Below are 26,738 nucleotides of genomic sequence, written 5' to 3'. Positions count from 1 at the left end.
GGCCCCTGATTAGACTTTCCCTAACCGCATCCATCTATCAGTGGTGTGCCGGGCGCCGGTCGAGGCCAGCGCCCGTTCCATCAGCGTCAGTGCCTACCCCGAGACGGCATCGGAGTACTGGCCCGGCCGCGCGACCCAACAAACAGCTCTGGAGCTCTCGAAGCAGAAACGGAAGCCCGTAAGCAGACTTCAGTGAAGTTGGTGAGAAGACGTAACTCTCTCAGTCGAAAGTGACGAGCGTGTTGATCAGTAGCGGCCCGCTCGAGCGCGCCTCTGCACACCTCCTCCTCCTCCCCCCCCCCCCGCCGAGCGGCGCGCCCCTCCCGGGGGACACCGGGGCGGCCGACGATTTGTGCGGACCTCCGCCGGGGCCATTACCCGGTGTTGGACGTCGATGGCCGCCGTCCCACCGCCGCGCCCGCCTTTGTCTCGCCAGGTAATGAGCGCCTTTTTACTCTGCTGATCGCCTTTGACCGCTCAATCAGAATCACAGTCGCCCCGTTCTTATGCAAATGCTGATTGTTGGCCCGTCAACGGCCGGTTGCCGATCCACAGCAGGAGCACGGCGGCCTCCTCCTCTGACGGGGTGGCGCGCGGCCCGACCTTGCCAGCGGCGCCGGGGGCGGGTGCCGCCTGAGGCGGCGCCGGCCAGGCTCGGCTCGGCTGCAATTTGCCGGGCCGTCGGCGTCGGCGCGGCTAGGGAGGTCAGGGGCGCGTCAGCGGCAGGCGCGGCTAATGCCGCCGATCTCAACCGGATACCGGGGGGGGGGGGGGGGGAGGGGAGGGGGGACGGGGTACCCGGGAACGACCCCGCACAGAATGGTACGGCGTGCGGTCCGGAGGAGGGTAGCCTGGCGGGCTGAGGTAGCCTGGCGGGCTGAGGTAGCCTAGCGGGCTGGCGTAGCCTGGCGGGCTAGGGTAGCCTGGCGGGCTGAGGAGAACAGGTCGGGGGGCAAACCTGGCAGGGTAGGTTATCGTGGGACACGGCTATGTGTCGCTTACATCATGCAGGGGAGCAGAAAGACGGAGGATACCAAAGAAAAAGTTTGAGGCCTGAGTCATCTCATCGATACACCACATAAATCCCATGCTTCAAAGCGTGCTCAATGTCAAAGGAGAGCACAAAAACGCCACCAGAACTTCCAGTGAAACTGATCCAGGCCACCTGAGTTCCGCACAAAGGAGGCCCTGTGGTCGGACCAGCCGAGCCGGCTGGGGGAGAGCCGGCCCGGCCGACACCGGAGCCGGCCGCCGCGCCAGGGAGGCCACATTAGATCACCGGCGATACGCTCGTAACGCGAAGGGTACGCCGTGCGCGCCAGATAATTTCACCGGCTTCGAAATGAAATTACACACTGGGGCATCGGGCACGGCGAGCGGGCAAAAAAGGGCCGCTCACCGCCGGCGTCCCGGCCAAACCCGGCTCAAGCCACGACCGCGCATAAACAGTATCATCTCACCAGGTACGCGACAGTTTATTAAGATGGATATGTCCGTTCGCCTCATTTATGTATTGTTTTTATAGTGCTGCGGAGCGTGCCTTTGTCTAGGGCTCACCACTCTCCAGTCAGGCTAATTAAAAGCCATATAAACCTGCAACAAACCTTTATGGATGCGAATTAAACCCTGCACGGCTCAATATGACCCTGTTCGGACCTCCCGTCGGCCCGTTAGCGATGTCATTTATGGGCTCATTTAGCCAACTTTTCGCTTATCATTCGCCGGCCAGCCGAAAAGACCACCTCAATCAGGGAATCGCCCGAAAATTAAACGGCCGAAAAAGCCCTGGCTCTGGCGGCGCGACGTTAGCCGACGCCGTACGGCTGTTCCATGGGCGTGGAACGGGCGGGCGGGGTGGGTTTGGGCCTGGGCGCGCCGTGTCGGGAGGCTGGGACCTCACGCGCTCACGCGACGACGCGCCCCACCGCACATCCGTCATAGCGATAAACAGCGATTATTCAGCGCCGCGCCGATGAATGGGTCCTGTCTCTGCACGGCGACCGATTAATCGGCTGTGTACTGCCACTGGCTGATAGACAGGCTCCCATTCAAACACACACAGCACACACACGCACACACGTGGGAGACCGCAGCCGGCGGCGACCTAGGAGCCATCTGGTGGCTTGTTTTCACACCTGCGGACTCCACAACGCGCATTCTCTCACCCGGCGGTGGCGCCTTTTTCTCCTGCGCACAGACCGCGGCACAATGGAGGCGCTGACGAGTGGTGTTGAAGGCACTAATTACCCTCATACGCGAACAAATAAAAAGGTGTGGCGTTCGGCCTTCGCCGCGAATCAAACGCTTTTTCCGCGCGGCCATTCTTCCGCAAGGCTTATCTCCGCATCACGCGGCTCGCACCATCTCACGAAACCGGCGGAGAGCTTAATCTTTACGAGCCATCAACAAGCATCTCTGTTTTTACCGGCAATCCGATAGCCATCGGCGGGCGCGCGCGCTCGCGGCGCCGTATTTTCGTCGGCTCGCGTCGCCGATGACCCGGCGAGGGACCTCCGCCGGTCACGGCGCAGCCAAATAAACACAACCGACAGGTATTCCTTTCCCAGCCGCTCCAAGCCAAACACGCACCACATTCGTCGCTGTCGCGGCGGTTCATATTTTCGGTCTGTCAGTGGCGCCGTAGCAAAAACGGGCGCCGGTAAAAACCGAGCACCGGCCGAGATGCTCTGGGCGGAAGTGGTTCTGACAAGACGGAGGTCGCTCAGGGCGCGCGGGACGGCCGGGTCAGGAGCTGCGAGGGGCGCCTCCGGCCGGTCCTCAGCTGGGAGGGGCGACTGACCGTGGCGCGCCGCGGCCCGTGCGTGGGGCGTGAGGTGCGCGCCGGCGACGTGTCGGCCCACGATGCGGCCGATATGCAAACGAGGGGCCCCCGCCCGTATATTGCACGGTGACAAGATAAAATAATTGAGCTGACAGCAGTGCGAGGGACTGCCGGCTCGGTTTTCAGCCGCGGCGGGACGTGACAGCGCGCCGGGAGCCGTCCGCCGCCACAGGGCCGCCGTCCGTTCCGGCCGAGCGGGCCGCCGCGCCGGACCGGCTGCACGCGCCGGGCGAGGCGGCCACCGAGTGGCGCGGGAGCCGTGCACAGGTGGCCGCACGGTCCGCTTCCAGAGCCGGGGCAGCAGTGCCACGGAGCCGACTCTCAAGACCGCGCCGCTCGAGAGGCAAGACACGCAGCCCGCGCCGACAAGTGGCCCGACGCGCACAAGTGGGCCTGTCACGCGCCTCTCGGAGTCTATCACAGCTCATCAGACGCTGTGAGCCCCACAGATGGAGACTGCTCACCTCGAGGACCCCATAACACAGCTGACGTATGGAGAAGTGAATGGCTCTCACAGGTGCGCACGGCTCGACCCAGCGGTCCTGGGGTACGGATTCAGCCACTTGGCGCGGGTCTCACGGCCGGCCGGGCTGGCTCACCGCAGATAGCCGTTATAACCCGGCCGCTGCGCGCTGGGCCGCCCGCACAGGTGGTGTTCCCGCTACCCTGCACGCCGCCGCGTCACCGACACGCCGGATTAGCTCGCCAAACGACATCTCCGCGTCCGCAAGCGAACACGATCCCGTGTCGCCGCCGCATACCGGGTCCGGCAGCAGGCTGCGCCGGCGGGCTGCCCGGCCGCGGCGCCGCGGTCCTGATCTGGGCGCGCTCTGGGCGACGCGCCGTCACGCCCGCCGCGTCTGGCGGCGCGCGGCGCGGCGACACGCGCAGGCCCGGCGAGTGCGGCGCCACCGGCTTCTTCCCGGGGCCGAGTTACGCGGTCGCGGAGACCCGGCCCGTTGGCTGAGAGCCGCCGACAAAAACCGCCGGCCCGTTCTCAGCGCGCGCAGATAGTGTTACACCTTTTTCGGCATGCTGCATGGCGTCGATCCGGCCGGAGATATGGTAAAAAGCGTCCGGCCGGGACGATTAATGTTCGCCTCCGCCAGCGGACGGCCGTCAGCTGGGTCTGGCCGGTGCGGAGGCCGACCGCCTCGGCCCCGGCCCCGGTCCGCAGGCCACATACCACGAGGCGGCGCCAGCTCGTTCTCACACGGCGCGGCTGCACGCGGCGCCGTGTGAGAACTCGGGGAGAGCCGCCTCGGGGGCGCAAGGCGGCGTCGGATGAGCATTCAATGCATTCTGCCACGTGCAACGCCATCCATTGTTTGCACTTGATATGGGGCTACAAGCCGCAAACACGTGTATGGCCCTTTGGCTATACTGTGAGTCCGTGTACTGCTGTCCGCCGAAAGGGCATACAATGATAAATACATTGCTGTATTACGGCCATTACTAACCGGAGACGAGTCGCATTGTGCTGGTGGGAGCGATGGCTGGCCCGGGGGCGTTCCGTCAAGAATTAGGCTGCATTAAAAAGAGGCTCCATTTTAAGTCCCTCTGATGAGGTGAGCCACAATGAGGATCATGTCATCACAAATAGTGCAAATCATCAATCTGCAGCCCGAAGCGTAAGGTCGATTTTTGTGCATCATGCAGGCAGGCGTCAACCTAGTCGACCGTGCGGACCCGCGCGGGGTCGTTGCGATTCCAACAATTAACAGTGACTTGGTAGATTCTGAATAATTGCAACAACACCCCGCGCTCAGAGCGACGCACGGCGAAACCACGGCGCATCCATCACGACACTGAACAGAATCGGTGAGAGCCGAGAAGGCTCCAGTAGAGCGCCCAACCGCAGCCACGCGACGGCTCGGTACGCACTCTGCCGACGCGCCGGCCAGGCAGACCATAGCACAGCCGCGAGCGCGGAGGCACGCGCTAACGAGCCCCAGCAGCGCGCCGGTAACAGCGGGATAGAACACCGCAGATTCGACAGCAAACAGGCGCGGCGTGCAGCCGGCGGCGCCCGAAGCCAAATCCAAAAACGTTCCTTCACTCGCCGGCGTTTTTCTGCAATAACAAGAGGCAGCGACCGAAAAGTCAATACGCCATAAATCGTGTCGCAGGGAGGCATTTCGCCGCACCCGGCGGCGCCGTCAACAAAAAATAACTCGTCCGCGCCAGATCCCGCGGCTCTTGTCTGGCGGTGACGCGGTGCGTCGCGAATGTCTATCCCGACGAGATTAATGACCGTTTTGGGCGACAAAAATCATTGTTATTCACCGTTTCCATTGTTGCGCACCGCATAGAGCCGTCAATGGGGCGAGGCGCGGGCGCCGGCTGCACGCGGCGCTGCGGTCGCGGCGGCGCCGGCCGGGCAGCGCTGGCCGCCGCTGCAGTCGCCGCTGCAGCCGCGAGGAATGCCCGCCGCCCGGTCCGCGCCATGTTAGATGCATGCCGGCATGCATAGGCGCCGTGGCCGGCGCCGCCACGGCCCGGCCGGTGAGAGCCGCTTGCGGGATGGACGGCCGCGCGCGAGGCGCGAGGCGCGGCCGCGTGGCCCTCGTCGCCCCATCGCGGTCCATTTCCCCTGGCAAATTGCTCTATCGCAGCATCTGGTCCGGTAAACGGCGCCAAATGAGCGGCGTTTTGCCCCGATAAAACGCGGCGCCGTCAAAACACTGTCCGAGCCGTGCGACCGAGGGTTCGGCCGAGCGGGGACGACGGCCGCCAGCCGAGGGGAGGAGGGACGCCGGCCATCCCTCCGCCGCGGCCGCTGACGACGCCGTCGGACACCGGTGTTCCGAGACCCGTCACCACCGCCGCCGCCGCCGCCGCCGCCGCCGCCGCCGCCGCCGCCGCCGCCGTCTGGAGCGGGAGGGGCTGCCGCCGCGGCAGCAGGCGGCCGACCTACCCGGCTCCCCGCCGCGACGCAGCAGCGCGCGGCCGCCCGGCGCAGACGGACGCCGCCGCCTGCAATTTGCAACAATGATCTCGCACAGACGCCGGTTTGTTATGAATTACGGGACGGCGACGGGGCCAACACTGCGCGTGGCGCGTACAGCGCGCCGAAAACACGGCGCCTGTCAGGGCCGGGTGATGAAGGCTGGCTCGCAGCACTGCTCGGCTGCTGCAGACCGCCGTGTGTGCCGATGCGGAGGCGCACGCGCAGAGGACCGGCAGCGCCGCCGCCGAGCCGGCCACCGACCGAGCTGCGTGATGGCTGTACGCGTCCGGTGGCTCCGTTAGCCGTCCGCTGCGGTGGACTTTACGGCCGTGGGACGCGCCGCGACCTTTGGCTGTTACGGTTCCGTTTTTAGGGCGGCGGCGGGGCGGCGCGTCCTCAATGCGGCCCCGCCGGCGGGCAGAAGCCGTCCCGCCCGCGGCGTGGCACGACTCTAGAGGGCGCTGCTCCCCGAGCGACCACGTCAGGGACTTGTAGGCACTGGTTCTTGTTGTGTGTCTTAACGTGGTCCACCCCAGGTCACGACCGTCCGTCCCGCTCAAAAAAGGACGGACTACAAGTCTGCCCAGCCCGCAGGAGCGCAGGGACAATGCCGCCCGAGTTGGACGGGAGGAACCAGATCAGTACCGTCACCTCAGTCCTGTGCACGCCACAACATGACGCAGCCTCAGCCCCAGCATCCAACCTTTGCGGCGGCGTGACCCGCTGGCGCCTGCGCTCCCCGGGCGTGCGGACGCGCCGGCCGGAGGAGCCCAGCCGAGCCCGGCACGCGATCGCCGTCCGATTATCCGCGCTTCCGAAGTTTCAATAAAGCGTCCACCTCATGCGTGAGGCAGAAACAATTTGCATACCGGGAGCCAGGGCGCCAGCGCCCAGGCTGTCGGGCGGAGTTCGCGCGCGGGCGGGAGAACGGGCCGGCGCGCGACAAAATGGGACCCGGCGCCACCGGCTCAGACAACGGCCCAGTTTAATCCGAGTTGACTTGAACAACGCTTTTTACCGGGCGCTCGCAAAAAGCAATATAATGGCTTTAATTTCACAGCGAGCACAACGGGTGAAAAAAGCGAACAGCCCGCCTGGGCGCCTATCGCAAGCGCTTTAATTAGAAGTTATTAATTCATGGTGCGTTTAATTTCCCGTGTACTTGAACATAAATACAACCCTTCGGATATGCCGTGCGGCCGCCACATTCGTTGTCCAGGCGGACAGAGGGAAGCTTTGTGCCCGACCCGTACGGTGAAGGAGCATTAATAATCCGCACTTGACGGCACGCAACGCGATCCGGGCCGTCAAGCAAATACACAAAGCCTGTTTGTATTAGCCGTCCCACTCCACCCCAGCTGTTTCAAGCAGGGTGTCACGTCTTCGGTCGACGGACGTGGGTCGACGGTTCGGCCCGGGGGGGCTGAGGCGGACCACGGGCGGGGGCAGTACTGTCGCCCGGCCATCCAGAAGCCCGATTGCTGCAGCTCTCTCAGCGGCCGCCCGGCCCCCGCCCGCTCGACCGAATTCCTAACCGTAGCATGCCGGCACGCTAACCACGGCATAAAACATGAGACACTTCACATTTCGTAGCAATTTGGGTCAACGAACGGCTGCGGCTGGATGGGCGGCGGGCGGCCCGGCCCGGCCGCCTCCGCTCGGTCCCGGCGGCGGTTACCGGTGACCCGGCGGGCACCGGCGACCTGACCCGAGCGACGCACACCGCCGAAACGGCGAGTAACAAGCACCGCGTCGGCGTACGGCGTGGGGATGCGCCGCGAACAAATCAACTTCCGCGGCTATTGCCACCGGCCGCCGCTGGCCCGCCAGTGCGCACGCCATCCTGCGATCCCGAGGGCAGGTCGGTTCGCAGGCTCGCGGGGCAGGCCACAGACCATCCATCGTGCGTCGACCGGGCAGACCGGCGCAGCAGGCCAAGATTCCACGCTCGGCACCGCGCCGCCCCCGAATCGATGGAAATCATTACCGAGACGGCACAGGAGGCCGAAATAGTCACACAAATGATGCCTTTGTGCCGGTAATACGACGAGAGCAGGCCGCGCAGATTCCGTAATAACGCGCACCGACGCCCGACAGGAAAAACCATGGCCGCCGCCGCGACCCCGTAATAGGATCCGGGCGCGGATAATTGTGAATGCAAACCTAATAGGATCTGACGAATGAGTGCGCCGTCGCCACCGCCGGCTGATTGTACCTGCCGCCAGTCTGGAGGGAGGAGGGAAGAGGGAGGAGGGAGGAGGGCCTCCGCCGCCGCCGCCGCCGGCCGGCGGGAGCAGAGGTCATGCCTCGTGCGGCGAACGTCCCGCCCAGCCGCGGGTCAAGGGACGCTAATTAATGTTGACGATTTCCTATCATTAGGCGCGGCTAACCGCTGGTTGGGATTGTGATCGGTCGGCCGCGGGCGGGCCGGGCGGCGATTAACGGTGTCGGTGCGCCGGCCGTCGGCTGCCGACCCGACCCTGCGCCGAACCCGGCCATTACGGCCCGGTAGCGGCGCCGGCCGCGGCCACCGCGCATTGAGACGTCGTCGCGCGGCAGCCGCGGTCAAGCTGCACCCGGCCAGACGCGGCCCGGTGTTATAAATGGTGGGTGACTGAGTGCGGCGACGACCGATGCCTTCCGCGCGGCGAGGTGCGGATCGAGTCGCGGACGCAAAAACGGTCCCGGCGGGTGCAGACGGCTCCCCGTTCTCAGGGGAATCGCTGGCACTCTGTCCTCCGCCGGACGGGAGCCGTCGGGAGGGACGGCCCGAGTCGAGCACGCTCTCGCGTCGGCGCTGAGCAGAGTCGCATTGAAGTAAACAGACGCTTGGAAGCGCAACAAAAACACGCCGAGAAGGGGAATGGTTCTGATTTAGTGGCCAGTATCTCATTCGGTAACGCATCAGTGAGAAATGCTAGGCGAGACACAGAGGGCGCATCGCTGACAACAGCGCATTTGCAGCCGTGTTTAAGCTACTGAGTGGCGCTTCAGGGCCTGTGCAATGAGCCTCCCATTCCAGGCATAATCATGGGATAGCGAACACGTTCCATTTCCATTATTGCCCTCGCGAGTTATCAACGGTGCGATCTGCCATTCACTAGGTTCTCGGAGCCGTGGAAGGCGCGCCCCGGCGCGGCCTTACCTGCACACAGTGACGGATGAAGCAGCGTCAGGCACACGACCGCGGCAACCCAGCCCATCGGGCCCGCTTGACGGGGCATCGTCTGAAACAGAGACAAAACGGTAATTAGCATCCACAAGGCAGAAAAATTACCCGCTGCGTGTTCGCCAAACGCGTGTCGACACGGGGAATTGTGTAAAATGGGTGATTTTCAACTTTCAAAGTTCATGGGTTCACCTCTCCAGGGTCAACTTTCCACACGAGTAATTTACGAAGCCGTAGCACCGGCTAATGGATATTTTCGGCCACGTCTACGATTCTAAAATGTTAATTAAATGGAGTAATACGGGGTTAATGGGTCACTGTTGCCTGTTGAATCAATTGTGCGGCAAAAGCGGCGCGCGGCGGGCGGGGCGCGCGGCCGCGCCGCCGCTGGCACCACCAGCCAGACGGCCGCGTTTCACCCACATATGGCACGCGGCGGCGGCGCGTCAGAAGCGCCGCGCGGCGCAGTTCCGGCCGCCACAAAAGCACCGACTCGGCCGTCGCGCCGACACCGACGCGGAAGTATCGGAAGCCGCCTGATCTCCCGCGCGCTCAGCTGTTTATGAAATCGGTAAACACTTGGGAACACAGCGGCGGCGGCGGGGCGGCGGCACCGCGGCGAGCTGTTTATTCAGCAGCCGAGGTGCGCCGCCGCTCGACCGCGGCTGCGGCAGGTGCCGGTCGGACCGGCTCCGTCACCGGACGGCGCCGGCGCCGGAAGCTCGTCGCGCCCAGGGGGAGGGTCGCGGGTCGGGCGGCACGGCGGAGGAGGCCGGACGCGGCGGTGGGCGCCGCGACCCGGTAAGACGCGTGCTTATCGGGACGTGTCGCGATCGTCACGCTCGGCTCACGGCCGCTGCGGCCGCTGTGGTCCGATCGTCACGACAGTGTGACGACCCCAGCGCCGCCCGGGCCACCATGCAATTTTCATATCGGTAATTTGCCGTAATGAGGGGCGACAATGGCGCCGGCCAGCCGCCGGCCGACCGCAAATAAGCCGACGCCACAGCAGAGTCGTGGACGCGGGTGTCGGGGCGCGGCCAGCCACGCCGCCCGTGTCCGCGGCGACTGTGCCGGGGAGGTGACGGCGGCCCGGCCTCCCACCGGTCACGTACCTGCGCGCGCGCCCGTCCCGCCCGCACCCCGTCCGGCCAGAGGGCTGGCGTGCGGGGGGCACTGGGAAAATATCAGAAAATACCGGGCCGGCCATCCATCACGAGTGACAGCCGGGCCGGGCGCGCGCGGCGACCGGGCGCGCCGCGCGCTCTTTGACGAGCGCCCCGGAGAGGCGCGCACAACAGCGGGCCTCTGCGCCCGAGGACACGCGGCCGGGGGACGGCCCAGGGGCCGACGGCTCTATCGGCAGGACGAGGGCAGACTGGGCGGCGATGCGGGGCGTTGTTCGCACCCCGGCGAGGTGGGTAAGGCGAGACCCTCGCCGGTCCTTCCTCAGCGCCGCCCGGTCGGGGGCCGCCAGATAGGTGGTAAAACAGCACATTGCCGCATTCTCGCATACATTTCCACGATCGATGAGAGTCGGGGGGGGGGGGGGGGGGGCGGTGCGGATCATGCCGCTCAGGTGGGAGAGCAGAAATGAGTGCAGGCTGCTGACTGGTAACTGGTATCTCCCCGATGCGGCACGCTTGGTATTCAACGCGGCGCCTGTACCTTGCAAATCAGGCCGCACGGAATTCCAAATTTCCAGATCGGCCGCCTCGTCTTGTTGACTGCCTGCGCACGTTCCACCAATGGGAGGCAATCGTGAAGCCCCATCAGGAGCTGAGTAGATCTCGATAGTCTGCCGGGCTGAAAACTCCAGCGAGCGTCGGCCAGCGCGGCCGGCGCGGCGGCGGCGGCCGGGAAGCAGCCTGTTTTCGTCAATATCAGTCAAGCGGAGAAAGCCAAAACGCCAGACGCCGTCACAAGGATGATGGAAAAGGCACCTTTCTGTATACGGGAGTGTCGATTTCAATTAGCGGCGTCGTTCCCGACGGGAGGGGCGGCCAGGGGGACGGGGAGGGGGTGCCGCGATGGATGGGCCGGCGCCGGAACTGATCGGCCGAGGGGGTGAGATCACCGTGTCGAACGCCGCGCGGGCCGCCGGCCAGCGGCGCGGCCCGTAAATCAGAGCGCGCGCTGCCAGCCTGAGTACCGTGAGCCGAGGGGCGACTCCCCGCCGACCCGACATCGCCGCCCGCGCGCGCTGCGCCGCCGCCGCCGGGTCGCGCTCGGTCCCAGCGGCGGCCGGCGGCAGACACGACCGCGCCACCTCCCCTGACGGCGGCGGCGTCTCGGCGGCCGACGTGCTCGACGTCCGGGGCTGCCGCGACATATTTTATTCAGCGTCGCTCTGCGGGCGACACCCCGACGTCGCCGCCGGCGGTGGCACCGCTCTAGCGCCTCGTCGATCGTGACGCACGTGCGATGACATCGGCGCGGGGTTGCGACGCGCCGGACGCCGGCAGCGCGGCTCGAAGCCGTCGGCTATTTGGAGCGTTTAATTGGTGTCAGAATTGATGGCGGCGCGGCGACTCGACCGCCAGCGGCCGTGACTTACAATAACAGCCAGCATGCATATGCAGCGGCCGGCCGGCCGGGCACAGCGCAGCCACTGCAGCTGGTAATTACAACACCTTTCTCCCGAGCTACAAAAAACATAATTACAAACTCGGCGCTTAATTGACCGGATGATTTTATTGCAGCGACGGCCGGACTTTCTAGCGTCGTGCGCGCCTCGAAATGGCTCGTTGCTGGCGAGCGCGTCTGGTGACAGGGGGCCGCAGCAGGGAGGGCCGGGAACTGCCGTGTTTACACATGAGCGGCCGAGCTGCGACAAACAGACGGCCGGGGCTGCGGTCAGCGGGCTTCACGAGACTCACACGCCACGCCGCTCAGCGCGCCCGGCGGGCGAGACTGTCGTGTGCGGCGGCCGACCGGCTGAGGTGGCGGCTTAGCGCGCTCGGCCCGCTGAGTCACCTGCATCCACCTGGCCGGGCGTTTTTGTTGCCCGGCCGGGCTCGAGCACCAGTCGAACACTCCCGGCTCGGCTCAGCGACAGGTCTTGATATCATCAGCCAGTCCGTCGGCTCGAAGAACCAAACGGCACCGAAAGCCTGGTGTCAGGCCCACAGCTCTCCGCCGGCTGGCCTGGCCGGACGACCGCGCTCCCGACACTGACCTAGCGGTGCTCCGGAGCCGCTTCGCGGCCGCTTCGCCGGGCGCGGCCGCGCCGGACGGCGCCGCACGATGCAATCACAACTCGGCAAACGGCTCGGCCGCCCATCAGCTGCCGCGAGCGTTCACATCGAGAAAATGATTCCATCGGCATGCAGCGCGGCCGGCTGGCTCCTCCCGGCGCCGGCGGGGCGGTTGCATTGCGCGCGGCGCCGGCGTGATTACCGCCCCCGCCGGCGTCGACGGACGCGCGGCGCAGCCGACGACAGCCCCGCACCAGGCCGACGCACCGCTCTAATCAACGGTCAAACTTGATCTGCAGATTGCTGATTCGCAGACGGCCGCGATAGCCTTCGAAACTTCAGTAATCACTTCGCGGAACGTCCGTTGAATGCCGGCCACTCGCTGCATGGCCGGTTTTTTCGGCCAGAAAGGCCGCCGGTCTTCGAGCTGGGGCATGCCAGCGAATCCCACTTCCCAGATATTGGCTTGATTTATATCCGAACTTCCCACGTTGCGCGGCCGCCGGACGGGGTGATCGGTAAATTTCCATGTCACAACTGGGAACGCGGCCATTTGTCAGCGACGACGCGTCATTTGTTTACCGAAACGAAAATTTAAGAATGTCATCCCTTGTGCAGCCGCCCGACAGCGGTAAATAAACCCGCCCATCCGAAGTCAAAGGCGCCGCCCTCGCAGCGGCCGGCTGACCCGGCGGCAGCTGCCTGCTGGACCGTTTCCAGCTGCCATTCGGGATGCTTACATCCACCGCACAGCTCCTCGCCGACAGCCTGGCGGCAGCCGACCCCCACCGCCCGAGAACTGCGCACCGAGCTGCGGCAGCTGCCGGCTGGACCGCAGCAGCTGGCGACTGGATCGCAGCAGCTGCCGGCTAACCGCAGCAACTGGTGGCTGGATCGCGGCAGCTGCCGGCTGGACAGTAGCAGCTGGCTGCTGGACCGCGGCAGCCGCCGGCTGGACAGCGGCAGCTGGCGGCTGGACCACGGGCTGCTGGCGTCTGGATCGCGGGCAGTTGGCGGGCAGCGCAGTCTCAGCAGGGGGCTACACATCCGCCAGTGACGGGAGACACGGAGTGTCGCTGCCGTCAATTGGCCGACATCAGCGACCACCGGCATTTTGATTCAAGGCTGCCGCAAAAAGCCGCGCCACAAAAAGCGCGTTCAGGGAGAGTCGCGCTCGGACAAAAGCCGGTCGTGATAGCGGGCATTTACCGTCCTTCTTATGACCGTTGCGCGCAGGGCAAATGACACGGAAAAAGCGAGGTGAAACGCTAGCCTCTGCGCAGGTGCGGGGATATCAGTCATCAGCCCCCCCGGCAAATAAGCGCTGATTTAGGCGCGACGTGCGGCAGCCATCTTGACGGAGGCACGTTGCCGCTAATTACAGTTCGATCGGACTGCGATACAGGACAGGGCCATTAGATCTGTCCGGACCCGATGCGTCACACATCTCCCGGCCGCGCCGTTCGACGCTGCCGCGGTCAGCACCGCCCGCTGTCCGGCGGCGGCCGCTGGCGGCCGCGCACTGACGACTGTCCAAGGACTGGCCGCTCGAGACAGTTCAGTCCAGCGGCGATGACGTGCGCACACGGCTGTCTCACGGCTCAGCGTCCACTGCCGAAGATGTCGGCTGTCGGCCTCAGCCCGGCCGCGCTCGGCCGCCCGCCCTCATCTGTCCGGCGCCCTCTGTCGGCCGTCAGCCGGGCTGACCGCTGACGCCGCCGCAGCCGGACGCCGCGGACACCGCTGACCTCTCTCGCCCGCGGCGCGGTCCTCCGGCCGAGAGGGCGTTTTTGCCGGCCGGTCGGCGGCCGCTGCCTCCGACAGCGCCTTCAATGCTGGCGGCGAACAATGGCGACCCCGGCAAAAACGGCGCGGCCGCGGCTCATGCCGGTCACGTGGGCGGCGCGTCACGCGGCGCCGCCAGCGTGGCGGGCGTCGCCGGCGGTCAGCCACCCACCGACGCGCGCCAGCCGGCCGTGAGCGGCGCACGCCGGCCCACCCAGTGCTGTGATGACTGCGGCGACCACTGCGCTGCATGCATGACCTGCGGCCGGCGGCGCGGCGCGGCGGACGGCGCCGGCCGGCCTGCGCCGCCGCCCGCGCCGCCAGCGTCGCGTCGCGGCCAAAGTGACGCGGCGCGCCACTACCTGCCGCCGCGCCTGGCTCTAATCACCGCCCCGGTAATGGAGAACAGCCTCCCGCATTCCGGCGTCGCGGGCGCGATATGAAAACAATCGGCAGCCGGTAACGTTCCCACAGTCGGCGGCGAGAGCGGCGCGGCCGACCTCCGAGGGGTGGGGCGGGACGGGCGGGAGGAAGGGCAGCGGCGGCCGACGGCCACCGCGGCCAGCCGGCCGGCTGAAGCTGGCTGACGGTGGCGGCATGTCGGCCCGGCCACCGCCGGCGTCGGCCCGACGCTAATGGTCCCGAGGCGAAGCTGGCTCGTGTCAGCGCGCGTGGGGGCGCACACCGACGGCGCGGCGCGACGCGCTCCCGAGACGCGTTTATTTATCATGGCGCTTATCCGGCGACGCGAATCGATACGTCACCTGCGGAGGCGCCGGCGCACGGACAGCGAAACGCCGTTAGCGTAATGCAATTACGACCGGGGCCCGTCGGCGGCGCCGGCACGCGCGCCCCACCGGAAAGGGTATTTGTGTTCGGAGAGTCATTGGCGATGGGCTCGAAAACAGCATCGTTAGACTATCTATCGGAGCCGGTGGCTCCGGCGTCGCTGAGGCCCGAGTCAGCGCGCAAATCACGCGCGCGCGCCAACAACACCGGTCTGAAACAACACGGCAGTGCTGTCTCGCGGGGCGCGGCCGATCTGCAATAGCCATTTGCCGTAAGCCCGTCGGCGAACAAACAGCGTCGAAATCGACGACGGGCAGCGTCGGCGGCCGCCGTGTGCGCCGATGCGCCGGCGGCAAATGCAGATGCCCGGTCCCGGTCGCCATTTGTAACCAAATGTGCCGTTTTCTGTGTCGCATCGCGGCACAGAGCGAATAGAAAACAGGTGCGGACGGGCCAGCACGTCGATGCGGCGAGCAGGATCGAATGCAAAGCCGGCCAGAGGTGCTGCTCTGTTTCCCAAGGTTTGGCGCCGTTTGTCGATGCGTCAGAGATGTACATTTTAAGGCGCGTTTTTTGTGCGACAAATCCGTCTGAAGGCTGCTATCCTGTATCCATCGTAACGAATGCATATCAGCGATCTGTATGCTTTTCCAAACTTCACGCGTTCTAATGTTTGTTCAAAAGTTACGGATGTCAGGTGACTCTAAAAAACGACGTTTCAATAAGCGCTTATCACTGTTAAAGGGCTTCTCCCATACTTGTTTAAGGATTCGGACTTAATTCCGGCTCATCCATAAATCAATCGGCCCCAACGCGCGGAGAATTATCCTCGCCGATATTGACTCCGCAAATTCATAAATTTAGCGCACAGATGCCGCCCTAAGCCGCTGCCCATTCGCCAGCTCGTAAAAGCGACGGGCTATGGTGTGAGGAGCCCGCACGTCGTCTCTGCGCCCCCGCCCCGCCGGGAGGGGCGGGGGAGGAGGCCCACCCGGCCCGAGCCGCGTGGGCCACGGCGGGGGTCGTCGCTGACGACGCCGGACCGTCGCTCAACAGGCGGAAGCGGCCGTCGGCCGGCCGGACTGTAGAAGTGCTGACTTCGTCGGGGCCGACGGCGACGCCCCCGACAACCGGGTAACGTGACTGCGGCCGCGTCCGCCCACAGGCAGTCGGGTCGGGTGAGAGGAGAGTGGGGTGAATCGGTCCCTGTCCCCGGCGCGGTAGGCGCTCCTGAGGCGGCGGCAAGAGAGTGGCGGCTTGAGGCAACGACGCTGGCGCCTGGTCGTGGGGCGCGACCTGGGTACAGCCGCTCTCGAACGCGCCGGGGCGAGGTCGGGTAAAACCCGCCAGTTGTTCGACATGCCGATCGCGGCAGAACAGCCGCGGAGGCAAAAACCGCAGCACTCGACGGCCTGCGAGTCGAACTCCGGCTCGGCTGTCCGAAACGTCCTGGCGAAGAGGGGAGTTTTTGCGCACTCGAGCGGCGCCGCGATCGGGGAAAGACCGCGGACAGATTGGATTTGTGTTGCACTTTTGCTGTGCCACGCCGAGTTAGCGACAGCACCGAACTTTTCCGGCCTGTGCTCCGCAAAGTGAGTGAAAACATTCGAACCATGACTTAGTATTCGTCGAGTTGCAAGCTTTTGCAGGCGCGCTCGTCCAAACAACCTCCTTCAGTTCCCCCCGCCCGAACAGGGAAGTTCAAACAAACAATCGACCCGAGAACTGGGTGTTGATACAAACCAATGGACTCGTAAATCTACGACCGTGCGCCGCTCAAACAGCGAGCAAAATAACAGCAGCCCTCGTGTTGTCCAGCAAGCTTGGCATTCGGGATCCTGCTCCCTGCTCTATCCACAGCAGCAGGCATAAACAACGGTCCACCAAACTAGTATCACTGCTGTCACGGCGCGGCCCAAATCCGGCGGGCGAGGAGCGGCGATCCTCTCTGCAGCGAGGCGTCGCCGGCCGGCGCCGTCGCCGGGTCGTATTTCAGCCGCTGCAGCCGGTCCGGATCGACGGGTCGCCACGCCGTCGGCAGCCGTCGCTGGCCGCGCTGCCGCCCGATCGCCTGATCGAGGCAATTATCACGTGACACCCGTTCAAACGGCAAAGAGGCCGCGCGGAAGGATTACTGCCGGCCGGCGGAGAGGGGGGGGGGGGGGGGGGGGGGCGGCGAAACGTTCTCCCGGCCCGTGCGGGGTCAGACGGGATTATGTTTTTAACGGCGCCGCGCCATGCCGGCCCTGACCCGCGACGGCGGCAGAGCCGGCGGGGCCTTTGCGTGACGAACGCAGCGGCGACCCGGCGGCAACAGCCGCCCCGGAGACGCACCCGCCGCAGGCGAGGAGATCCACGCCCGTTGCCGCGCCGCCGCCGGAGCCCGCCTATGATGATCCGGGCTCAGCGGCCGGGTCGGAGCGCGCGGGTTTAGCCGGCCAAGAGCGCCGCTGCCGGCGAGCGGATAAAACGGCGCGGCGCGCTCCAATCGACGGCCTGCGCCGCGAGGAGGAGCTTAACGAGCGCCGGATGCCGGATTGCGCCGGGCGCCGGCGGCGGAGCCCGCGCAGGTTCAAGAGCGAACAGTGCCTGACCTCCTAATCGGATCAGCGGAGCTCGACACCAGACTGGGCGTCGGGCCGGCTGTTCGACACCAGACTGGGCGTCGGGCCGGCTGCTCGACTCCGGACTGGACGTCGGGCCGGCAGCTCGACACCAGACTGGGCGTCGGGCCGGCTGCTCGACTCCGGCCGCAGCGCGAGGGATGCAGGCGGATCGGGAGACGGCTCCGGCGGCTCGATGGAAGCTCGGCGCCTCGCCTCGGGCTGGCGGGGTCGCGGCCAGTTGTCGTCCCTCCTCGGCCCGCCGCGGGCCGCGTGCGAACTCCACTACGCTGCCCCGACGCATCCGGTTCTCCGCTGCACGGAGAACCGGAGGCGCTTCTTCGTGTGAAAGTGCGGGTGACTGTTGGATGGTCTGTGGTGAATCCCGTGTTCGACGGAGCCGGTGGCTCGTGAGGAGCCATGGCCGGTCGGCGTGGTCATGGCCGCGACGCTGCTGCTCGTACCGCCGTTTCGCCATGAACAGACCAGACTCACCAGACCAGATGTCCCCGCCAGACCAGCGCCGCTCAGCGCCTGACGGAGCTCGTTCGCGGCGTCGAAGTCGACGCTGCGCGGGCGGTGCCCGACGATAAGAAGTTTGGTCGTTTGCCGGCGGCGCAATATTAGTTGGTCTGCCGCGCGCGCCACGGTGTGGCGGCCGAAGCCCGCGGAGACGGTGGCCACGAGGGGCGCCAGCGCGTCGCCGACACCGCCCAGGAATTCGGCGCAGTCACTCCCGTCTCCGCTGGCCCAATGGGCGCTCACGTCTGACAGGCGACAGCAGGGAAAAAGTGAATAGTCAAGGTTCAACAAATTGACATGGAAGCTAAGCGCTGGATTACGAACAGGCGCCTTTTTATGGGTCCGCCGAAATTCGAAACTATCGGGCCTGATCTCCCCGTATACAAAGCGTTTCACAAACCACGTGCCCTCCCTCCACCGCACAAAAATCCGAATGCCATGTCCCCCGACACTTTTATGTTCCACTTTAATTGGCAGCTGGTATGAGAGGCCATAATTAAAGCGGCCCGATGTCTGCCTTGATAGCGCTGCGAGGAAGCGCCAGGCGACGGCGGCCCTTCTGTGGAGGCGTGCCTCCCCGCCGGACGACCCGACCCGCACAGATATCATCGGGTGTCATATTTTCACGGCTGTCTCCTCTCCCTGGCTCAGGTCAAAGGGCACAGCTGACCGTCCAGCCTCTGACACAGGTGACCACACTGCTGGTCGTCCAATCTCTGACGTGGCTTACCAGACATAGGCGGCCGTTCAGTCTGACGCAGACGATAGCTGAAGGCCCAGTCTCTGACGCAGGTCATCAGACAAAGCTGGCCGTCCAGTCTCTGACACAGGTCAACAGAACGAGCTCATTGTCCAGTCTCTGACACGAGTCGCCACTGAAGGACACTCTCGCTGCGGACCGAGTCAGTTTTGCCCCCGCCCCCCCCCCCCCCCCACGCCAGACTGCACGATGAGAAGCCGCCGCGGGCCTCACAGCGGCCGGCCGGCGCCGCCGTTTTATGGCTGCCCTCCATAAATCAACAGCGCCGGCTGCTAATGAAATGAGTGATAACGGCGTCCGACGATGACGGCGCCTCTCTTCGCTGCGGTTTCGACTCCGGACCCGGCCGAGCCGTGCGGCCGCGGCCGGTCAGCGACAGCGCCGCTTCAAAAAGCGCCGCGCCGACGCCGCGGCTGGACGCTAATTGGCTGACATCTCGCGGCGGTCACCGGTCGCCGGAGCCGTCATTGTTGTGGCCCGGCATCCGATGATGAAAGGCCGGCGGCGGCGAATGACGCACGCGCTCCACGATCCGGCCCTTTCCTGTGGCACCCCGGCGCCGATTGTCAAGCAGTCGCTGATTGCCAGATTAAACGTTCACAGGAGGACGCGAGCCGCCATAAAGCGCGTGTTGGAAAAGCGTCCTGTCCGGACCGACCGGCGTCATTCAGTGCTGAAGTGACAGCCGGCGGCCGGGGACATTACACGGCGCCCGGCCGCCACCGCCGCCATTCACACATGCCAACCCGGCCGGCCCCTGGGTCCATTGTCTGGCGCCATTAAGGTGGGCCGCCACGCACCCCTCCGCGCGGTCAGTCGCCGCGTCCCCCACGCGCCTCAGCCGCGGCCAGCGCTGGCCGGCAGGACGAGCCCATTCAGCAGACGAGGGGCGGGCATGCCACACGGAGTCGTGAACTACAAATTGGGCTGAGGCGCTCTGAGAAGCAGGAGGAGATATATTATTATCGCCATGACATAAATTCGGCAGTCGCTTGCAGTAAAGCGGGCAAATTACACCGCTCGCCTGCCATTATCGAAGCGGACACATGTGTACGGCGATCGGCGGAGCGCTCATAAACACCGCTCTCCCGACTGCAGGCGCAAGTCGACGATGAAGCCTGACGGCGGCGCGCGGCGCGCGACTGCGCCGCGATGTCTCCATCCGGCCGGCGCTGATCTCATGAGCACGAGACGCAGCGACCGTTGGCGCCCGGACGTCAGGCCTCCGCCGTGACGTCAATTGCACTAGACTGCGTTGAAGCCAGCTTCCTGCCAGGGGAGGAGAGGAAATGGCGTCGGTGCAGTGGGCGACCGTCTCACCGCGGTATCTTGCCTGACATCCCATGACGGGGGTCGGAGAAGCCACCCGCGCCGCCTGCGCGCAGGATCAGACCCGTTGCCATCCGGCCGCCGCGGCCGAGGCGAGCTCGGCGCGGCCCCACGCGGCGGATCAGCCGCTGTTTGCGAGCTGGAGCCGGCCGGGCATGCCACGCCCGCGCAGTCGGCCGGCCGGCCGCCGCGGCCGCTTCAAAGCAGCCGTGGACAGTTAATTAAAGATTCCGCGTCGAGGAATTAGCCCCCACCCCCGCCCCCCGGTGCGGCGGCTGCGTCCCTTCCGACCCCTGGCGGAACAGCCCGCCGCCGGCGGTGGTGGCGGACCGGCCATCCCCGCGCAGTCGGCCGGAATTAAGCGGGGCAAATACACCTCATTTGTCGGCACGGCTCCTCCGGCTGCGACCCCGCCTGCAAAACAGCTGTCGGCGCGCCGGATGAAAATATCATCCGTCTATAAAGGGGCAGGGGATAATCGCCATGTCGGAGCGAGGACCACTGGCGCCGGCAGATGGCCGATTCCAGAGGTGGACAAATGTGCTGATTCATAGCCATTCTTCATAGCAGCGGTAATGGACCATAATAAGAGAGGGCAAGGTGGCACTCAGCTCGCATGGGATAAACAGGCGGCCCGGGGCTTCGCGCCGGACAGTGCAGTCGCTGGGCGTCGTGTGCACTGTGCACTGCGCCGAGTGCAGTGCCCTGCAGTGCACAGGTTCGACAGAGGAGCGTGCTTGCATGCGCTCACACTGTGCCGGGGCGCAGCCCGGTGCGTCGCTACGCCAGATTAAAACATTCAACGACGGGAGGAACCGGCATTTGAAAGTCAAAGAAACGCCGAGCATGAATATTTGAATCGGGAGCAGGTTCAAAGTGGTCGCCGATTATGGAGATGCGCGGCCGGGCGCCGACCGGGAGCTGGGCCTGGCCGACATTACCGGCGTCGGCAGGGTGTCATTGGCGTCGCCGGGCAGGGCCGGCCGGCCGCCGGGAGCCTGGACGAGCGGCCCGAGCGTGCCGCGACGCGGAGCCCGCAGATTACGGCCGCCGCGGAGACTCGGACTCTGACTCGGACGAGGCACCGCCGCCCAGGCGCCCGCTCTCACGGCCGGCGGCGGCCGCGGCGCCGGGAAAACGCGCTCGCCGGCACGCCATGGGGCGACCCACAAACGGCGACGTGTTTGGGCGCGACTGACCGGGACAAAGACGGGGCGCCGTGCCGGCACGCGATTCGACGCCGGCGTGGTGGGAAATATGCGACACAGCGGGACGTATGGCTGCCGGCGCCGACCCACTGCAACGCCGTGTTCACGATGGGAGCTTCGAATCGTTCACCGCAACTTCAGCGCCTGCCGCAGCCCTTTGGCATGTCAGAGAGCCGATGATAGCCGTGAGAACGGGAGCGGACTTCGCCTCGCGCCCGGCCTTGACGCAGCCGATGTTGCCTTTCCTCTCCGGCGCTGGCAGATGCTTCACCACCGACGTCGGTCACAATGGAGCGGCAGACATCGGCCCTCGCCTCACGAAGCGCGCGGTGGGTTGCGCCAGCAGGAATCCAAAAATGGACTGGCCATTGTGCGCCGGCGAAGTGCGCCGCCCCGACGCTGGAGTGTCGCTCCAAGATAGCGTCTGTTTACCCTGCCAGCGCCAGGCTGCGCCTCACTATCGTCGCCGCCAGCCGAAATAAATTGCCCGCAGCGTTTTGATTGAATCGAGGGGCCATATAGCGGGCCTTGTGCGGCTGCATTGATATGGAGATTCTCAACGGGAGCCGAGGACAGCTGCCGGGTTCAAGATGCCACTCCACTCGGTCGCGAGTGGCAAAAACTCGGTCAGGATAGATGGGCTGCCCGGCGCGGCTAATTTGACGCTCGGCTATCCCGGCGTCGGCGTCGGCAGATCACGCATGAGGTGGCGGCAGAAGGGCGGCCGACGCGTGCCGGAGCTGACCGACGAGGGAGAGGGAAGGCCATTCTCCAGCGGCGGCGACGACAGCCTGTTGCGTCTGTCGTCGAGACGTTCAACTCAAGCGCGCAGCAGGCACGCACCACGTCAACCATGAAATCTAAGGGTCCGAGAGTTACTTACCTGAAGTCGCTCCTGGCGGTTTGGCCTCACATATCCCTCCGCAACAAGGAAAAGTCCGTAACGTCCCTCAGCTCTGGCGAGCGTCGGACTGGGGCACCAAACGTCCCAAAACACGGCACCTGTCGGCGCTACTTTCGTGGCCGGCGAGACGCGAGACTGCGGCTGTCCACGGCGCGTGCGGCACGCACCCTCCCTCCGGCACCACGCGACGACGACTGGCAGGCCGCGGCGGCCGCCGCCAGCGGCTCCAGACGCTGCCTGGCCGAGCTTCCAGGCGGCGGCGCCAGGCGGCGCGCCGGTGCCGGGCGAATGCCGGGTGCCGCGCGGAGGGGAGACTACAGGCACAAAGGCACCGCCGACGGCGCCCACAGCGAAAATCACAGGCCGGAAGTGTGAAAAAATGGCGATGAGCTGAAAAGTGGTGATGTCCGAGCCGCCACTGAGCTAAGAGGCCCGTCGCCAAATGCGCGGGCGTCGGGCTGTGAAGCGAAACGGGCAATTTGAAGCCGATGCTGAGCTGAGGGGTCGACTTTGATGATCCTCGGGAAGCACCTTACCTTAATTGCCCCTGTAACACGAAACAAATGGATCGTGGTGATTATAAAAAACAAGTTAAATGTGACAACAGCAGCATGCGTACCATTCCATAGCACTCACTCTCAATTCCCCCCAAAAACATTGCCAGAGAAGAAAAGAAAGGGCGGGGAGCCCCGGCTGGGACAGGACACTGCTGCTGGCGGATCCTTCTCAGCGACTGCTGGTGTCACATTTATGTTATTTAAACAGCCACACGTGCAGGAACAGTGTTCCACTGTGCGGTGCTCAACATATGTGAGCTCTGTCCGTTCTTTGTGCCAACAGTGATCGTCATCTGTCTGCCCCCTCCCCACTCAAAAACTGTCATCGCGTTCGCCCCCCGCCCTCTCCGAGTGCCGACCTTTGCGGCTGGAGGTCATGCAGGCGCGTTTGCACCACGTCGCCGTCCGCCTGCAGTCTGTCCGTCGTGCCCTGTCATTTACCATTTGACAAATTACGCCGCGGCACTCCCACTTGCCAATGGAGCCGAAAAGTCACGTGAGCCACGGCATGTGCCGCCGCCCTGCCAGGGCCGGCCGAAAAAAGAGTCGCGTCGTCCGCGGCCGTACGTGCCCCAGCGCGCGCCCACCGACGGCTCCCTGGCCGCACCGCCGGCGTACCGGCCTATTACCACCGTCTGATTTAGCGACGGCGTTCGTGCCGGCCGCGAGTTTGCCGGGCGGCGCGCGATTTACGGAGGCCGGGGTGACTTCATTCGGCGCGCGCGTCGGCGCCGAGGCGGGCGGGGCCGTTACTGACACCTCGGACGGCCGTAGCGGGTCGCTACAGCGCACTCAAACAGCTCGTGGAGGGCGGTGGCGCTAGCTCGGCCGCCCCCTTATGCCCGCGATGAAGCGTTAAGCGGCTCGCCGACCGCCGTCGTGTCAATACGCTGACGCGCCTCGGGCCGGCAGCGTTATTTACTGCCGGCCAGCGCGGGGTCGACAACGCGCGCAGCGCCACCGAATCTGTTGATAATGTGCTGTTTGTTTTTGCGGCAGTTACGGCCGCAGCGGTCGGCCGGCTGCAGCGGGCGCCGCGGCCGTCGCCGGGCGCGCGCTGGCGTCACGTCGCGCCGCGCCGGAGCAGACCGGCGGGGGAGGGGGAGGGGGCGGGGAGCTCCGGCTGGGACAGGACACTGCTGCTGGGCCAGAGCGGGACCGGCGGGGGTGGGGGGAACTCCAGCCGGGATAAGGCACTGCTGCTAGACCTAGCCACGCAGCCAGAGCGGGGCCGGAGACACTGCACCGGCTCGGAGACACTGATCTCCACCGGTAACGAGAGCCTCTTAGGCGGGAAGCTGCCGAGACGCGAGCATTGTTCTCAGGACACCAGGCTCAAGGTCTGAAAATGCAATATTTTGGGCGGAAAATAACGTTTAATCGGTGACTTTGAGCTCTCAGGTTCTCTCCCAGGTCACTTCGATCTTTACATTCGGCGGACTGAATTTCACGCTGATATCGATCTCCTCCCGAGCTATGACGAAGACAATTTGGTCTTCAAGACACCTTTTGTTCAAGTGATTTTGACATACTAGCCGGCACCGGTTCGAAGACGGCCCACAGGACGGCCGGGATGAGCGGCGGGCACCGCTGCGCGCCGCGTCCCGCGGCCGTCGCGCGGCCACTCGTGCGCGCTCTCCGGCCGTAACAGGCGCGTTAAACCGCGCCCGGCGCGCGCAAATCATCCGCGCCGACGCGTCCCGCCGTGGCGGTCGTATCGGCGCCCCATCTGCGCCGGGATCGTCGCAGCTAATTGGCCGCCGGAGCGGGCCCACGTGACCGGGCCCGGCCGGCCGGTCACGCGCGGGCGTCGGCTACCGGCGCTGCACGGCCGTCTGCGGCGGGACATGCGGCGCGTGACCCGCCGACCTCCGACCGCCGCGGGGCCGCCGGGATGACCCGTCTAACCTGCCGTGCGGTGAAGCTGCGCAATACTGAAATTCGGAAACTGCGGCGCGGGAGATTGATTGTATCGGGTGGTGCGTGCCGTCGTTAAAAGAGAAAAACGGCGCTGTATTCCACAGATAGGCTATTGATTGTGGCTATGAAGAAAACGCAATGAATGGTTGTTCTTTGGTTGTTTTGTCAGGTACCCAGCGCGTGCGCCATAGACGGCATATATGGTTTCCTTTACTGAGGCATCCATTGGCATTTCGTGTTTTCATGTCCATCCATAAGTGTGCCAGATTCACCGATATTGGCCCACGCGCCGGAGCCCTCTACAGAGTGCTATACTTCCCCCCAAAAGACTCCTATCCGCGATCAACCGCGGCTCTTGGAAGACCGTACGTTACGCCAGCGCCAGTGCTGACCTCATCGCCTCGGGGCCTCGGCTGCTGCCCGGCGGTCGGATGGGTCCCATCTGGGCGGCCGCCCTGTCTCGGGTCACCGTCACCGGCCCGCGGCGCGCGGCGGCCGGCCGATAAAACGTCACAGCCGCACCAGACGACGCTGTCACTCGCCCGAGCACGGCCGGGTCAGCAGACGGCAGCTGCGAACGACGCCGGCGGCGACGCAGCCGGCCGGGCCCCGCGCGACATTGTGCCCATGGGCGTGAGCTTCGGGGCGCGGGCGTTTTTCGCTGGGCGCTATTCAGGCCAGATGATCACTTCGAATAATATTTACAGGAGGAACTGCTCGCGAGGCGCTTGCGCGGCGTTTTTGCCCTGTGGAGGCCCGCGGCCCAGGCGGGACGGGCCCAAACAAATCGCTCCTGCACGTATTCAGAGCTAAACAACTCAGAACTTGCGAAGACTGGGAGGTGGCGATCGAGACAGAACCGCAGGCGTGCTGTTTTTGCGACCGGCCGTGGCGTCTCCACCAGTACACAAAACCGGCCGGTCGTGCAGCGTCTTTTGCAGCGGCTCTGCGTTGCGTTGGATTGTATCGCTTGCGTGACGTTCAGGTGATCTTTGAATAGTGCTCGGCGCGTTGGCATTGCACTTCCTGAACGATCAGCCAGTCGGCTTCAGGATGGGTGTAAATCCGCGTGCTGCTGACTGCACCACGCGGATCCAGTTGGCGAGTGCACTGCTGAGAGTGTGGCGCCCACACTTCTGATGACGTCATTGTCCTCTGTTATGCAGTGCACAGAGCGTACAGAGTGAGCATTGAGAACACGACATGTTTGGTGTAAACGTCCAAGCACTGCGTTTCGTCAGTGCAGCGTGGCTCATGGCCAATCTGGGTGCGCGCAGCTTCATGGTACTGTGCTATCACCGCGTCGCGAAACTTTGGAACGGTCGGTCCATCACCTGCGGTATCACAAACGAATCTGCTGATGCATGTTCTATCATATGCGATGGTGCGCACATACATTTTACTGGTGCTGCCTGGCGCGTTGTATACAACATCCGACAGAACTATTTGCGAGAGTCTGCGTGAAAACAACGTTTGCTGTGGCGATGAGAGGCGTCGCAAAAACGCTCCGTTTTTACCGCACGTGTTCAACAAAAAACCGAAAACAGGTCGTGGTTTGTCATAGTCTAGAGCAGAAGCATTCAGGCTTTCAGGATTTCATAATACATTTTCAGAACTTGTGAAGAAGCACTATTCCGTACATGGTACCAGGATTTCAAATACAAGGTTAATTTGCATAGACCTCCTTCTTCAGTGCAGTCAGAATGTGTACGAACTGCAGCGCATTTCTCGTTAAGTTGTTCTGGTGGCATATAGAAAGCGTATCACCTTAATTTGTTGTTGTTTTGCTTTCTAGAAAAGATGGAAAATGTGGCAAAACTATACGCTACGACAAAAAAAGCATAAAAACTTAGCACATAAACTGAAAAATCGCTCAAATATTCGCATTCCATTTTACATTACAAAAGTTGGGAACCTAATTGGAGGGATGCCTCGTGAATATGCATGAAACTAATTTAAAACCTGCAAGGGTTTTAAGCCCATGAGTCGCGTCAACTTTCCACACCAAGCAACTACCCTTTCCCTCGCATTCTGCATAACTTTTAAACTATTTTCGAACTCAGAGCGCTCCCTGTCATAATCAAACACAACGATAACGGCGGGCCAGGGAATTTCCCGGTGTTCCATTTCCGTGGGCTTCACAGCTGCACGCAGTCGTTATCCACGTCCCCCGCCTCCGAGTGCAGTCCATGCGATTCCCCGC

General features: G+C 64.5%; 1 protein-coding gene across 2 annotated transcripts in view; it reads right to left on the bottom strand.

The window, feature by feature from the left end:
• Window positions 1–22,239, bottom strand: part of LOC119107854 (latrophilin Cirl) — a 50,622-nt gene extending 28,383 nt beyond the window's left edge. For both annotated transcript variants that reach the window (XM_037231417.1, XM_037231418.1), the window contains exons 1-2: window positions 22,038–22,239; window positions 8,938–9,019 (exon numbers count right to left, since the gene is read on the bottom strand). In XM_037231417.1, the coding sequence (XP_037087312.1) occupies window positions 8,938–9,016 (79 nt within the window). In that variant the 5' untranslated portion in view covers window positions 9,017–9,019; window positions 22,038–22,239. The remainder of the gene's footprint in view (window positions 1–8,937; window positions 9,020–22,037) is intronic.
• Window positions 22,240–26,738: the final 4,499 nt, after the last annotated feature.

Source organism: Pollicipes pollicipes, unplaced genomic scaffold, assembly GCF_011947565.3.
Source record: "Pollicipes pollicipes isolate AB1234 unplaced genomic scaffold, Ppol_2.1 Scaffold_6686;HRSCAF=7923_pilon_pilon_pilon, whole genome shotgun sequence".
NCBI lineage: Eukaryota > Metazoa > Arthropoda > Thecostraca > Pollicipedomorpha > Pollicipedidae > Pollicipes > Pollicipes pollicipes.
Note: the sequence above shows the minus strand (reverse complement) of the source record. Positions and strands in the feature narration are given on the sequence as shown.